The sequence below is a fragment of the Grus americana genome, chromosome 29, assembly GCF_028858705.1.
Source record: "Grus americana isolate bGruAme1 chromosome 29, bGruAme1.mat, whole genome shotgun sequence".
In the NCBI taxonomy this organism is placed as follows: Eukaryota; Metazoa; Chordata; class Aves; order Gruiformes; family Gruidae; genus Grus; species Grus americana.
Window position 1 is genome coordinate 2798083 of NC_072880.1, and position 13131 is coordinate 2811213.

Here is a 13131-nt window from a genome sequence, read left to right on the forward strand (position 1 = left end):
CCCTTTATATTTTTTTTTTTAACTGAAGTTTATTAGTTTTTTAACTTTTAATATATTTAACCTTTTTTTAAAAAAAAAAAAAAAAACAAACCAAAAAAAAAAAACAACAAAACACGTTTTGGTCTGACGTTGGTTAATGGTCCTTTTCCCCCACCCCTCCGCGCTGGGAAGTCTCGCCGCATCCCGGGTGGATGTGGGAGACAGAGCCAAGCCCGGCTCCTTCTGTCTTCCAAATAAATAGAAACAAACCAAAAAAAAAAAAAAAGAAAAAAAGAAAAAAAAAAATCAGTTGCAAATTTGTCCTGTTATAGCTGGGGAAGGGACCGGGAGAGGGAGAGAGACTCCAAACCCATTTACAAAGAGAAACGAGGGGATTAAACTCCTCCAGGAGACGCGAGTAGTGACTGAACCCTGCACCTTCCTTCGTGGAGCCCCCTCGGCCCCCGAAACCCCCCCCAACCCGTCCCCTGCTCCTCCCTGCCAGGGCTGCGCCCGCTTTTCCACCGCTCCCCCTCGCTCGGTGCCGGCAGCGAAGCCGGACACGCAGCAGGGAAGGGGCTTTTGCCACCGTCGTCGTCCCCCCCCTCCCACCCCCCCAAAATATTTGAAGAGGCGGCTGCAGGACGTGCTCCCCTCCGGCGAGGGGCTGGCGGGGAAAAGGGGGAATAACGCGGAGCTGGAGCCCGGCCGGGCGCCGGAGCCGAGATCTCCGGCCACAGGCGCTGCCAAGGGGCTGCAGGGGGGGGGGGAAGAGCCGTCCCGGAGGGGTGCCGGCGGGAGCCGTCCTCGCTCTGCCTGCGCCGGGGCACCGCGGTGGATTAAGGCAGCAGGTGAAAGGCAGAAAGGGCACCGACGGCGAGTGCGAGGCGGAAAAGCAGCGACTGCAGCCGCCCCTGGAGCCGCGGCCCCTCTCCGGAGGAGGCGACGGAGGGGACCAGGGGCCGATTTGGGCTCTCCGGGGTCCCGGTTTGCTCTGCTGGACCGGGGAGGGGCGAGGATGGAGGGGACGGGGACCTTGGCGCTACGCGAGGGCGGCAGCGGTGGGATTTGACATCTCACGGGTTTGGCCTCCGGCAGGGCCCCCCCCCCGGCCGCCCCCGCGGGCGCAGAGTCGGGGCGAGGGCGCTCAGTCGGTTTTGCGGTGGTTGTTGTTGAGGACGGGGTGGCCGTTGGAGAGGGGCCCGTTCTTCGCCGCCTCCTCCTCCTCCTCCGAGTTGTCCGTCTCTTCGCGGTCGCTCCTCTCGTCCTCCACCACCTGGGGGGGAGGCAGAGAGGGAAAGGGGGGGACTTGGTCACGGGGGGTCAGCGTACTGTTTTCCTGCCGTGCCTCGGTTTCCCCTGTCGCAACCAGCGTGGATTCCTCTCCGCCCCCATCCCCCCCCACCAAGGGCACTCGGGAAGCCAAGCGCAGTCCGGCTTCATGGTTTGGGGGGGTCTCCCCTGCAAACCCCGTGCCCCCACCTCGCTCCCGGGGCAGACCCGCGCCCTCCATCCACCCCGAGCCGCCCCCCGGCCCCCTCTTGCCTTTCCAGTTATGAACTTCTGGGCCATGCGGATGATGAGGTAGGCCCAGAAGATGTGCAGCGACTGCAGCACCACCATCATGAAGTTGAAGAAGTAGTAGCCGAAGAAGGCAGGGTAGAGATCCAGCGGATAAACCACCGTGCAGTGCATGATCCTGCGGGGGATGGAGCTGTTACGGGCAGGGACCGGCATCCCACCCCCCCGGGGGTCTCTCCACCCCCGTGCCTCAGTTTCCTCACCCGTTCACCAGCGACCGGCACTCACCAAAAGGGCAGGATGACCAGGCGGGTGACGATGAAGACGGCAGCAAAGACGATGAAGATGTTGTTGCAGGTGTTCCTCCAGCCGGCGTAGTTGAACATCTTGGCGGACTGTGGGGGCGGAGGGGAGGGGGTGAGTCGGGGAGGGGACGTGGGACGCAGCCGTGGCGGCGGGGGGGACACGTACCTCCAGCAGATAGTCCGACGAGTCGTGCAGGGCCATGATGAGCGTCCCTGCACGGATGTAGTTGGCGAACCAGGAGAAACTGATGAGGATGATGGTGGCGACGTGGTGGATGATTTGCTCTTTGAAGTCCTGCGCCCAGGAAAGGGGGAGCCGGGGGTTACAGCAGCCCACTCCAACCCCCAGCGCCCCGCCACCCCCCCGTGGCCCCCGACCCTCCCAGCCCGCTGGTCCCGAACGCCCGCCATGAGGACAAAGCAAACCCTGCCGAGCCGTCCCCGCGCCTGCCACCCCGTCCCCAGAGAGCCCCACCGTCGCAGCCCACCTTGCGCTTGACGTCGGAGGCGATGCTGAAGAGCAGGGACCAGTAGAAGGACAGCTCGATCATGTAGTACCAGTACTGGGAGGGCAGCATGCTCTGAAAGCCAAAACACAGGCTGGGGGGGATCCTCCGCGTGCCCCGGGGGGGTTCGAGCCCCTTCCGCAGGCACCAGCCAGACCACGGGCGTCCTGGGGACCCGTCTGCACCCCCCGGCACGCAAACCCCTTCCCCGTGCGTCAGCCAAACCCACGCGGGCCCCAGAGAGCCCGTGCAGCCCCAGAGAGCCCCTCCCGCACCCCGGGGGCTCCGGTTCCCATCGCCCAGGCAGCGCCGGGGGGCAGGAAGGGCTGCGGGAGGGCGGCTGGGGGCTCACCTGGATGGGGTATCCCTTCCACACCTCCCGGAGGTCGTAGAACCAGGGTTTCTGCGGGATGCGGAGAGGAGAGAGAGACAGAGAGGGGTTAGAGGGGGCCGGGGGGGCCGGCGGGGCCGGGCACACGCAGGGAGGGGGCCGGTACTTACATCCACTATGACAGCCATGCCAGCAATGAAAGCAATAAGGTAAAACGTGAATCGCCAACTGGAAAAAGGAAGCAGACGGTCCTCAGACGGGCACCGGGGCGAGGGAGGGAGAAGGACGGCCCCGCATCCCGCCCTCCCAGGGCAGCTCCCGGCCAAGCAGGTGCCCCCCCAGCCCCATCCACCGCAGGGACGCGGCCCGCAGGGTGACGGCGATGCCGGGCGCGGGGTCTCACCTGGCCTCCCTGAACTTCTTGAGCAGGCTGGGCCGGTCTTGGTTGCGGCGGCGGCGAAACCAGCGCTCCACCTGCCGCACCGTGCAGCCGCTCTTCTTCGAGAGCATCTCCACGTCGGCCTGGGGGACGGCAGGGACGTCACCGCCACGCTGTGGGGCCCCGACTCTGCCGCTCACCCCCTGCCCCGGCTCCAGCCACGTCGAGCCCCTTTTGGGGTCCCCGCTCCCCTCACCTGCTTGGGGTGTTTGGTGGTGGCAGCGTAAAACTTCTCCAGCACGGCATTGGGGGTGGCTTTTAACCTGATCTTCTCCTTGACGTTCAGTAGCCCGGCCAGTGGGGTGGCCACGTACCTGGGGGAGGAGTAGGGGGACATAAAACGTCCCCGTTTCTGTGTCGCCCGGCTGACGCGGCCGCATCGAAGCCACCCAGGGACCCGCAGTCACTCGGTGCCTCAGTTTCCCCATCCCGCTGCTGCTTCTCCAAGGTGGGTTTTACCACAGGGGAACCGCCAGGTCCCTCTGTCACCCCAGGGTTGGGGGACCGTCCCCCCACCAAGCGGCAGGGCTGTATCCATCCCACTGAAGGGTGCCCCCCCCTTCTCCCACCGTCCCAACAAAGCCCTGTCTGTTCCCGGCCTCGGCTCGCCATTGTTTGCCCAACAAATCGCTCCTTAAACGCCGGGGCCTGCGGCCGACCGTGCCGCGATAAGGGCGGCGGAGGATGCACAAAGCCGGGTTTGTGCAGCGTCGCCGGGGGCAGGTCCCCGGCCCTAAACGTGGTCTGGCGGGGGGACACACAGGACCCCCAGGGTGCCAGGGCCACCCCAAGCCGGGCTGAGGACAGGGTGACATGTCCAGGGGTTCGTCACAGCCTCACGTGCAGCCCCCGGGGTGCGGGGAGAGCTGGATCGGGGGGTGCCCCCCACCCCAGAGAAGGGACTCACGTCTCAAAGAGGTGCCGGACGACGAGGAAGAGGAAGGCCAAGGGGAGGGTGATGTAGAGGTCGGAGGCTTTGGCGTAGACTCGCCCATCCCGGTCCTCCAGGTCGGCCCAGGTGAGGTTCGCCGGGAGCCAGAGCCGTTCCCACCAAAAATAGTTGTACAAGGTCTGAAACATGCTGGGGGGAGGAAGAGAGGGAGAGGTGGGGTGAGGGGGGGCCCTGAGGAGCCGGGGGGGGGGGGGCCCTGCACAGAGGCGGCTGGTCGGACCCCGCTCCCTGCTCGCAACCGGTCACGTCTCCCTCCGGCCGGTGCCAGCGGCGCGGTCTGCAACGCCCCGGCTGGATCCGGCACCCCACGCCCCACCTCGGCTCCCGGCGAGCCCCCGGCCAAGCCACGCGCCGGGGAGGGTCCGCGGGGCGGCGAAATTCCCCTTGTGCCGCGCGGCACAGAGGGACTTTGCTCCCTGCGGCAGAGAGGTCAGCGGGTGATGATTAACCGAGGTCGGCTCTCGCTTCCGACCGGCGGGACGGATCCTTGGCACCGGCCGGAGGGAGGAACCGCGTTCCCGGTCTGCGGGATTTCCCCGCCCCGGCATCGCATGCCGTGGCGTTGGCCGGGGACAGGCGCAATCCCGGGATGGCGGCGGGATGAAGAGGAGGGGGAAAGCCCCCTGCCATGGTTTCTCCCCCGAGCGCTCCGTCCGCACCCCGGGGTTGATCCTGGGCACGTCGCCCAACACCGGTGGGGGGGGAAACTGAGGCACAGAGCCCACCGCCGCCCCTCAGCCGGGCAGCCGGACCCAGGCGGCTGTGCGGCGCAGGATTAGGGATTTGCCGGTGGCACAATGAACACCTTTGTGCCTTAAAAAGGTGCCTCGCGGCTCCCGACGGGCACGGGGAGGGAGAGGAGGCCCAGGACTGTCACCGTCACTGCCGCGGCGTGGGGAAGCCACCCCCCTCGGCACATCCCGGCTCTTCCCTTCCACGCCGGCATCGGACACGAAGCGGTTTCCCCCCCCCGAGCCCGGGCTCTGTGGGGCCGTGCGGGGCGTCGGGGGGGTCCCCGTGCCCTGGGAGGCAAAGCCCCACAGCGGAGCAGGGCTGTAGGGAGGGACGAGCCGGGGAGAACCACGTTCCCGTTTTAACCGGGACGTGACAGCACGGCTGTGCCGCAAACGGGACACGGGCAGGTAACGGGCAGGGCAGGCAGAACGGGCAGGGCAGGCAGCTGGAGCGTGGGAGGACTCGGGGTGAGGCCCCGGTCAGGGCTGGCGGCATCTTCTCCCCCGGGGAAATGGGGACGCGGGGGCCCAGGCGATGTCCCGGGGAGGGAGAGGAGCCGGAACCGGGTGCCACCGGGCTGGGGGGGGGGGAACGGGACCGGTACCGTCGGCCGGGTGTCCCCCCCCCCGCCCCGAGGTGATTTTGGGAGCGATCCTGCTGGAAAGTGAGAAAATCCTGAAAGTTTTGGGTTACGGAGGAAAAAACGGGGCCGGGAGCATCGCTGGGCACCGGATCCCGGGCAGGCCCCCGCACCGGGGGCTCCTGGCGGTGGGTGTCCCCCCCCCGCTGGGGGGGTACCGGGTCGCCGCCGGCTGGAGAGGCCCGGAGGGAGGAAGGAGCCGGCCCCGGGGAGCCGCACCCCAGCCCCGGCGGGGACGGAGGCCGGGCCCGGGGCCTCGCAGCGTGCCGGGGCACCACCGCCTCCCCCCGGCCCCGGCCCCGGCCCGCACCGCCCGGCAGGAGGAGCCCCGCGGGGCCCGGGGCGGGGAGCGAGGCACGGGGCCGCCCGCGGGCGGCGGCCGGGAAGCACCGGGGGGGCCCCGCCGGGCTCCGGCTCGGACACCACCCCCCGCCCGCCGGGCCCGCCGCAACCGGGAGCCCCGGAGGATTTGGGGGACGGGACGGGACGGGACACACGGGACACACGAACCGGGAACGAGCCCGCGGCCCCCCCCCGCCCGGCCCGGCCCGGCCCGGCCCGGCCCGAGCCGCCGCCCCTGCCCTGCCGGCCCGGCCCGGAGCGGGGCCCGGCGCTGCCCGGAGGCCCCGGAGGCCCCAGAAGCCCCGTGTCCCCCCCCCGCCCCCCCCCCCCCCTCACTCACGCGCTGCCGCCGCCCGAAGCCGCCGCCTCGCGCTGCCGCTCGCCCCCCCCCCCAGCGCGCGCCCCGCGCCAGGCAGCGGGCGGGAGTGACGTCACCGCCAACGCCGAGGGCCCGGAGGGGAGCGGGGCCCGCCGAGGGGCGGGGCGGGGCGGGGCGCCAGGCCTGAGCAATCCATCGCCGGCACGGGGAGCGGCGGGGGCGGGCGGACCTCGGGCACCCCCTATGCACCCCCTGTGCTCGCCCTTTGCTCGTCCCCATGCACCCCTACGCACCCCCTAGGCACCCCCTACTGAGCCCTATGCATAGGCACCCCGATGTGCACCCCTACCCCCCGCACCCCCCTTTGCGTGTCCCCTCCAGACACCCCTGTGCTGCCCCCTGCACCCCCCGCTCCATACGCACCCCCACAGACCCCCCCGCCCCTGCACCCCCCCACTCGGGGGGGGCGGGGAGCCCCCTGCCGGCCACGCCGCGACACTGCACCCCACGGGCACCCCCGAACCCCCGTGTCCGTGGGGTGCGGAAGGTCCCGTCACCCCAAACCCCCCCAAACCCGCGTGTCCGTGGGTGCAGAGGGTCCTGACACTCCACTCCCCCTCCATGCCCCCCCAAACCCGCGTGTCCGTGGGTGCAGAGGGTCCTGACACTCCACTCCCCCTCCATGCCCCCCCAAACCCGCGTGTCCGTGGGTGCAGAGGGTCCTGACACCCCACTCCCCCTCAATGCCCCCCCAAACCCGCGTGTCTGTGGGGCGTGGATGCCCCCACTGGTGTCAGACGGCCGGACCCGTGTGCGTGGGGACAAGTCCTTTATTTGCCAAGGGCTAAGGCCGCGTTTGGGACACGGAGGTGCGTGTGTGTCCCCCCCCCAGACGCGTGTCCCCCCACGTCTCGGAGCAGGGACCAAGGGGTGGGACCCCCCCAGGTGGGACCCCCCCCGTGTTAAGGCCACTGGAAAGATGCGGGTGGTCCCGGCGCTGGATGAGGAAGGACACCCCTTCGTGCATGTGCGTGTCCCCCTCCTGTCCCCAGGGACCCCCGGGGGGGGAGTTGGGGGGGCTCCATGTGCGGGGACCCCGCCACACACCCCAGCCTGGGCAGATGCCGGGGGGGGGCCATGGCGGGGATGGGGCAGGGCCCCCCCGGGTGTCCCCCCCCAGGGTGCTATAGCAGGGTGCAGTCCAAGTCCGGCTTCTGCCGCTGCCTCCGCTCTCCGGCCGGCCAGCCGCCCGGCTGCGCACGGCCCTGCGGGCACAAAAAGGGCGCTGGGGAGCGGGAGGACCCACGGGGACCCCCCCATCATCCCTGGGGGACACCGCCACCCCCCTGGCACTGGCCGGTGAGGCAGAGCAGGGGGGGGGGGGGGGCGAGAGGGTGAGGAGAACCCGCACCCCACGCTGCAGTCCCAGCAGGGTGCACCCGGTTACCTGCACTGCGACCTGCTGCCGCTGCTGCTGCCGCTGATACTCCTCCTGCTGCAGCTGGCGAGCGAGTTCCAGGTCACTGAGCGCGGAGGGGTCCTGTCCCTGCTGCTGCTGCTGCTGCAGCGACAGGGCGATCATGTAATCCTGGGGGGGGGGGGGGGGGCAGAAAGAGATGGGGGGGGGGGGGCTCAGCACAGCGGGCCCAAACCCTGCAGCATCCGCCGGAGCTGGGACGGGACTCGGGTGTCCCCTGAGTTGTCCCCTACCTGGTCCACTTGTCTCTGCTGGAGTCGGTGGTCCGGGGGGGCCGCGGTAGCCCCCTCCTTGCCCGGAGCGTGGCTGAGATGAAAATCGGTGTCGCAGAAGCAGCTGTCCCCATCCACGTTGTGGAGGCTCTCCCAGACCACCCTCTCCTCCTGCAGGAAGCCCTGGTCCGTCACCAGCAGGTACAGGTGGCCCTGGGGACAGGGGACAGTGTTTGGGGGGGGGGGGCGTCTGCCGGCTGGAAGGAAGCCGGGACAGGGGCCGGAGCCGCACCTTGTGCTTTATCATGGTGCTGAAGTGGTTGTTGCGGAAGAAGACGCTGAGCTCGCCCTCCCTGACGGCGGCCGTGAGCTCGCAGAGCCCGTGGTAGGTCAGCTGGGAGGCCGTGGACTCCAGGAACTGCTCCGCCACCAGCCCTGGGGGGAGAACGGGGTGGGAGCGTCGAGATCCCCCCCAGGGACCCCGGGGAGCGGGCGGCCGGGCGGCGGGGGGCCGTTACCTTCGCTCACCAGGCTGGAGTCGCTGGCCTGTTTGCAGGTGATGATCTTCTCCACCAGCTGGTTGTAGCTGAGCTTGCCCACGGCTCGCACCACCTCGGGGCTCTGCGGGGAGGGGAAGGGCCGGGGGGGGTGAGCACCGGCTCCGCGGGGACCTGCCCTCCCACCGCTCCGTCACCGGGACATCCGAGAAGCTGAGCCGGTGGCTTCCGCTGCGGGGAAGTACCCATCACGGAAGGGTTTGGGTTGGAAGGGACCTTCAAAGTCACCCCAAGTCACCGGTCCAACCTCCTGCCGTGGGCAGGGACAGCTAGATCAAGTTCAAAGCCCCGTCCAACCCGACCTTGAGCACTTTCAATGATGGAGCATCCACAACTTCTCTGGGCAACCTATGCCAGGGTCTCACCAGCCCTCGGATCATTCCCTTGCGTCCCTGGATGCAGGCGAGCCGCCGGCCAGGCGGGAGGACGGCCGTGGGGCCGGCTCACCTGGGGGTCCACCAGCCAGCCGTGGTAGAGCGGGACGTTGAGGAGGTCGAAGACGATGCACTCGGGCGTGTACTCGAAGTCCGAGACACCCGTGAACCGCACGTTGACGTCCAGCCCCGTCGAGAGCTTGGGGAGGACCGTCATGGTGTCGTTGATGTTCTGGGGGGGGGAAGAAGCAAGGGGGGGCTTGCTCGGGGAGCAGGACAGGCACCCCAAGTCTTGCAGCCCAAGGCCACCGGTGCTCCCCGAGACAGGGCGAGCCAATTTTCGGGCTGGGTGGCGCGCGGCCTCGCTCCTCACCTGCTGGAAGTTGAGCTGCAGCCCCTCCGACCGCTCCTGCGGTTGGGTGGACAAGATGCAATCCCCTGCAAAGCAGCGCGGTCAGCCCCCGGCGAGCCGGTTAACCGCGGCACACCGCCGTCCCGGCAGCGGGGCAGGGCTGCCAGGGTCCCGGGGGTCGGGGGGGCTCACCCAAATGAGCCATCAGCTCCTCGGCTGTGATCACCTCCTTCTGCGGGGGCAGCTTCACCTGGAAGCACCGAGAGGCTGAGGACCGTTCCCCGGCCCCTTCCCCTCACGATCCAGGGGGGGCCGGGCCCGATCCCCCCCTGCTGGACCCCCCAAACTCCCCCCCGCACCCCGCTTGCCTTCCACTGCAAGAGGAGGATGTTCATGATGGCCAGGAGCGGGCAGGGCCCGTTCTCGCTCTGTGTGATGACGGGCGTCCGCTCGCCTTTCCAGGTGATCCACTTCACGCAATAAAAATCCGCCTCCGCTTCCCGACTGGGGCTCCGGGCTTGGGGGGGCTCAGCCGGTAACCCCACCGCCCCGGCACCCGGCACGGGGGCAGCCGGCGGGGACCCCCCACCCTCCACAGGCTGCTTCTCCCAAGCATCTTCCTTTGGACGCTCATCAGTGGGGAGATGTGGGGCGCAGCCCGGCTGCCCCACGCCGGGGCTGGAAGGCACATCCGCCTCCCCGCCGCACGGCACGGCGGCTTGCGTGTCCGGTGCTGGGCTCTCCCGGCCGCCAGCCGGTATTTCTTCCCCACCGACATCTTCCTCCGGGAGCTGGCGCGGCCCTTGGCTGCTGGAAGGGGACGGGATCGTCCCTTCCCGCTCGGGCAGCTGCTCCATGGGAGCAGGCAGCAGCGGGACCCTCACCGTGGCGTCCTGCCTCGAGCGGGTCCGGATCAGGCCCCTGTGAACACTCCGGATCCGTCCGGGAATGGCCACATCCCAAACCTCTCCTTTAGAAGGTAAAACTTGGGTATTTCAAGAAAAAAAAATATATATATATATTAGTCCAATTTGTTTACTGGGTATGGCTCGTTTAGCTGAGATTTTTTTCTCCCCCACCCCTTTCCATTCATTTCAATAACGAAAAATAAAACATTGGCTGCTCACGCTTCTAAATCCTTGTTAAAAAAACAAATGCCATGGACACGTGCGGATTTTATCTGCCTCTTGTTTGCACGGAAAGAGGGAAAAAAACCCAAACCAACCTGGGAGGAATTGAGGGGTTCGATGGAGCCAAAGCGGCCGGGAGGAAAGGTCGGAGTCCTGCGCTTCCGCCGGGGTTTTCCTGCAAACTCAGCCCAGCAAAGGTGCTCCTGCGGAGAGATTTGGAAATTTTGGCTTTTAAATAGTCAAGAGGATTGGAAATTCACGAGATTTGGAAAATTTGGCTTGGAAATATTCACGAGATTTGGAAAATTTGGCTTTTAAACCCCCCGCACAGGCAGGAGCGCGGCTGCTCCGGCTTCGACTGGGTTCTGCCCTGTCCCTCCGCGGTCCCCGCCGCGGCACGGCCACCCACGCCGCCTCGCCGGGAGATCTCCTGAGCCCCTAATCCTCCTCCCGCCCGCGCAGGCTGCGCTCCGTAAGCGGGGAGCGGACCCTCTCGAAGCCCCCCCATATTCCCAAGGCATGCTCGGAGAGGGATGCAGGTGACAACGGCGATGGAAACGCCCAGGGAGGGTGGAAAGTGGGGGGAAAAAGGGGGGTTTTTTGGGGGGGTAAATAAAGTAAGTAAATAAATATTCACGAGAAATAAATAGCTATAAAGATAAATAAATAGTATTATTAATAACTAAACAAATATTCTTGATAGGTAGATAGATGAATTGATATTCTTAATAAATCATGGATAGATAAATAAATAAATAAGCTATATAAATAGCATAGAAATAAATAAACGAGTATTCTTGGTGGATAAATATATATAGGTAAGTAAATAAATGAGTAGTCTTATTAACTAAACAAACGTTAAACAAATATTTTTGATAGATAAGTAGATGGACAAATAAATACTCTTAAATAAATAGCCTTGGTGTCCCTGCCCGCAGCAGGGGGGTTGGAACTAGATGGTCTTTAAGGTCCCTTCCAACCCAAACCAGTCTGGGATTCTATGAACTCACTAAATAAATACCTACGTGTGTGTTCTTTATAAGTGAAATGAAGTAAAGTGAAATATAAAGTGAAATATAAAGTGAAATATAAAGTGAAATATAAAGTGAAATATAAAGTGAAATAAAGTCAAGTGAAATAAAGTCAAGTAAAATAAAGTCAAGTAAAATAAAGTCAAGTAAAATAAAGTCAAGTAAAATAAAGTCAAGTAAAATAAAGTGGAATAAAGTGAAATAAAATAAAGTGAAATAAAGTGAAATAAAGTGGAATAAAGTGAAATAAAATAAAGTGAAATAAAGTGGAATAAAGTGGAATAAAATAAAGTGAAATAAAGTGGAATAAAGTGAAATAAAATAAAGTGGAATAAAATAAAGTGGAATAAAGTGGAATAAAATAAAGTGGAATAAAGTGGAATAAAATAAAGTGGAATAAAGTGGAATAAAATAAAGTGGAATAAAGTGGAATAAAGTGGAATAAAGTGGAATAAAGTGGAATAAAGTGAATAATCTTATCTTTTTAGGAACAGGAATGCCCAGATGCCGGCGCTGTGGCTGCAGAGCAGCGGGTGCCGCCACCCCAAGCCGCTGCCCGGTGCCGAGCCGGACCCACGGCAGCCGCTCCCGCCCCACCGGCCGCAGCAGAAGCCGGGTCGGCGTCTGGCGAGGCACCGGCAGCCGGAAAAACCGGCTGGGGGCAGCGGGCCCAGCCCTGGCCGGCGGGCGTTGGGGTGGGCCGGGGCGGGCGAGGGCTCGGGGGCCGCCGTGCCTCAGTTTCCCCAGCCGGCAGCGGGGCCGGTAACAGGACCCCGACCCCCCCCCCCAAAGCCACCCACCTCCGCTGCCCCCAAAACGCCCCAAACCAACCCCAAACGCCGCCGTCGCTCCCACAGCCCCGGCGTCACCCTCGACCCGCGGCACCGCCGGACAGGGGGGTCACCCCCAACCCCCCCAGTGCCCCCCGGGAGCCCCCGGTGCCCCCGCCCCGCTCTTACTTTGCAGCCGCTTCGTGCCGTCGCTCCCCCGCTCCCCTTCTTTTCCTCCTTTTTCCTGCTTTTCACTTCTTTACTCTTTGTTTTTTCCTCCTTTTTTCCTCTTTTTCTCTTCCTTTCCTCTTCTTTATTCCTCTTTTTTCCTCCCTTTCCCCTCCTATTTTCCTTATTCCTTTTTCCCTTATTCCTTTCCCTCCTTTTCCCCTCCTTTTCCCTCCCTTTTTTCCTTCTTTATCCCTCGTTTCCCCCTCTTTTCCCCTTCCTTTCCCCCTCTTTTATCCCCTTTTCCCCTTCCTTTTCCCTTCCGTATTCCTCCCTTTCCCCTTCTTCTTTCCCTTTCCCTTTCCCTTTTTTTTTTTTTTTTTTTTTTTACTTTTCCCCCCCCGGTTCCCCTCTCCCCACCGGGCAGAGGCCTGCTCTCCGCCACCGAGCCTCACGCTCCGGCTCTCTGCCGGGAAGGCGGATTTACAGCCGGGGGAGGAGGAGGAGGAGGAGGAGGAGGAGGAGAAGGACGGGCAGGAGGGGTGGGGAGAGCAGGCAGCTGCCTGCACCGCCAACACCCCACACCGTCACTGAGCACTGAGGCGTTCGGGGCGAAGCCGCTGGCTTCCCCGGGCGAGGCCTGGCTACCGGCCTGGCTACCGGCCTGGCTACCGGCCTGGCTACCGGCGGTGACACCACAAATCACCAATTTCCCGCTTTCTTCCTCATTTTTGAGGCCTTGGCGCTTGGGCGAGAGGCGATGGGTGACCCCTTCACCCGCTGACGGGCCTACGGCCGGGCCAGGGGTTACTGGTCACCAGTAACTAGTCACCGGTCAGCGGTTACTGGCCGCGACGGGGGGTGATTAAAAGGGGGGGGGTTGAGGGGAGGGGGGGGTTCGCCCCCCCCAGCGCCTCCCGCGGGGCCCCGCCCCCTTCCCGGCAACGCGCGCGGGCGGCCACGCCCCCCCCCGGAGGGTTGATAACGTGTG

General features: G+C 64.6%; 3 protein-coding genes across 5 annotated transcripts; all 3 read right to left on the reverse strand.

Moving 5' to 3' along the window:
- Nucleotides 1-9: 9 nt before the first annotated feature.
- CERS2 (ceramide synthase 2) lies at nucleotides 10-6219 on the reverse strand. Of its 2 annotated transcripts, none has more exons than XM_054806171.1 (11): nucleotides 6091-6219; nucleotides 3989-4162; nucleotides 3278-3395; nucleotides 3046-3164; nucleotides 2813-2870; nucleotides 2664-2714; nucleotides 2294-2386; nucleotides 1972-2100; nucleotides 1789-1895; nucleotides 1525-1678; nucleotides 10-1255 (listed from the first exon to the last, which is right to left on the reverse strand). In XM_054806171.1, exons 2-11 carry the CDS (start codon nucleotides 4159-4161, stop codon nucleotides 1127-1129), a joined length of 1131 nt encoding a protein of 376 aa, XP_054662146.1. In that variant the 5' UTR covers nucleotide 4162; nucleotides 6091-6219; the 3' UTR covers nucleotides 10-1126. The 2 variants fall into 2 exon arrangements, with proteins under 2 accessions (XP_054662146.1, XP_054662147.1); XM_054806172.1 differs by lacking the exon at nucleotides 6091-6219 and adding an exon at nucleotides 4350-4421.
- On the reverse strand, nucleotides 4614-6692 carry LOC129197511 (basic proline-rich protein-like). Its single transcript, XM_054806001.1, has 2 exons — nucleotides 6644-6692; nucleotides 4614-6021 (listed from the first exon to the last, which is right to left on the reverse strand). The coding sequence occupies exons 1-2, from the start codon at nucleotides 6690-6692 to the stop codon at nucleotides 4913-4915; spliced, it is 1158 nt and encodes a 385-aa protein (XP_054661976.1). The 3' UTR covers nucleotides 4614-4912.
- A 189-nt stretch (nucleotides 6693-6881) lies between these two features.
- On the reverse strand, nucleotides 6882-12898 carry MINDY1 (MINDY lysine 48 deubiquitinase 1). 2 transcript variants are annotated; one of them, XM_054806232.1, is made up of 11 exons: nucleotides 12162-12898; nucleotides 10267-10374; nucleotides 9410-10026; nucleotides 9234-9291; nucleotides 9063-9127; nucleotides 8763-8921; nucleotides 8277-8379; nucleotides 8051-8193; nucleotides 7780-7929; nucleotides 7517-7657; nucleotides 6882-7334 (listed from the first exon to the last, which is right to left on the reverse strand). In XM_054806232.1, the coding sequence occupies exons 3-11, from the start codon at nucleotides 9896-9898 to the stop codon at nucleotides 7254-7256; spliced, it is 1389 nt and encodes a 462-aa protein (XP_054662207.1). In that variant the 5' UTR covers nucleotides 9899-10026; nucleotides 10267-10374; nucleotides 12162-12898; the 3' UTR covers nucleotides 6882-7253. The 2 variants fall into 2 exon arrangements, with proteins under 2 accessions (XP_054662207.1, XP_054662206.1); XM_054806231.1 differs by having other exon boundaries at nucleotides 7780-7971.
- Between the last annotated feature and the right edge of the window lie 233 nt (nucleotides 12899-13131).

Coding starts and splice junctions, on each gene's coding strand:
- LOC129197511 (XM_054806001.1), bottom strand. CDS start 6,692: ATGGAGGGGGAGTGGAGTGTCAGGACCCTCTGCACCCACGGACACGCG. Junction 6,022..6,643: donor CTGCACCCACGGACACGCGG/GTTTGGGGGGGT, acceptor GCCTCCGGGCAG/CGCCGGGCCCCGCTCCGGGC.
- CERS2 (XM_054806171.1), bottom strand. CDS start 4,161: ATGTTTCAGACCTTGTACAACTATTTTTGGTGGGAACGGCTCTGGCTC. Junction 2,871..3,045: donor AAGAAGTTCAGGGAGGCCAG/GTGAGACCCCGC, acceptor TCCTTTTTCCAG/TTGGCGATTCACGTTTTACC. Junction 1,896..1,971: donor CGTCGGACTATCTGCTGGAG/GTACGTGTCCCC, acceptor CCGCCCCCACAG/TCCGCCAAGATGTTCAACTA.
- MINDY1 (XM_054806231.1), bottom strand. CDS start 9,898: ATGGAGCAGCTGCCCGAGCGGGAAGGGACGATCCCGTCCCCTTCCAGC. Junction 9,128..9,233: donor GGAGCTGATGGCTCATTTGG/GTGAGCCCCCCC, acceptor GCTGCTTTGCAG/GGGATTGCATCTTGTCCACC. Junction 8,922..9,062: donor TGCAGCTCAACTTCCAGCAG/GTGAGGAGCGAG, acceptor TCCCCCCCCCAG/AACATCAACGACACCATGAC.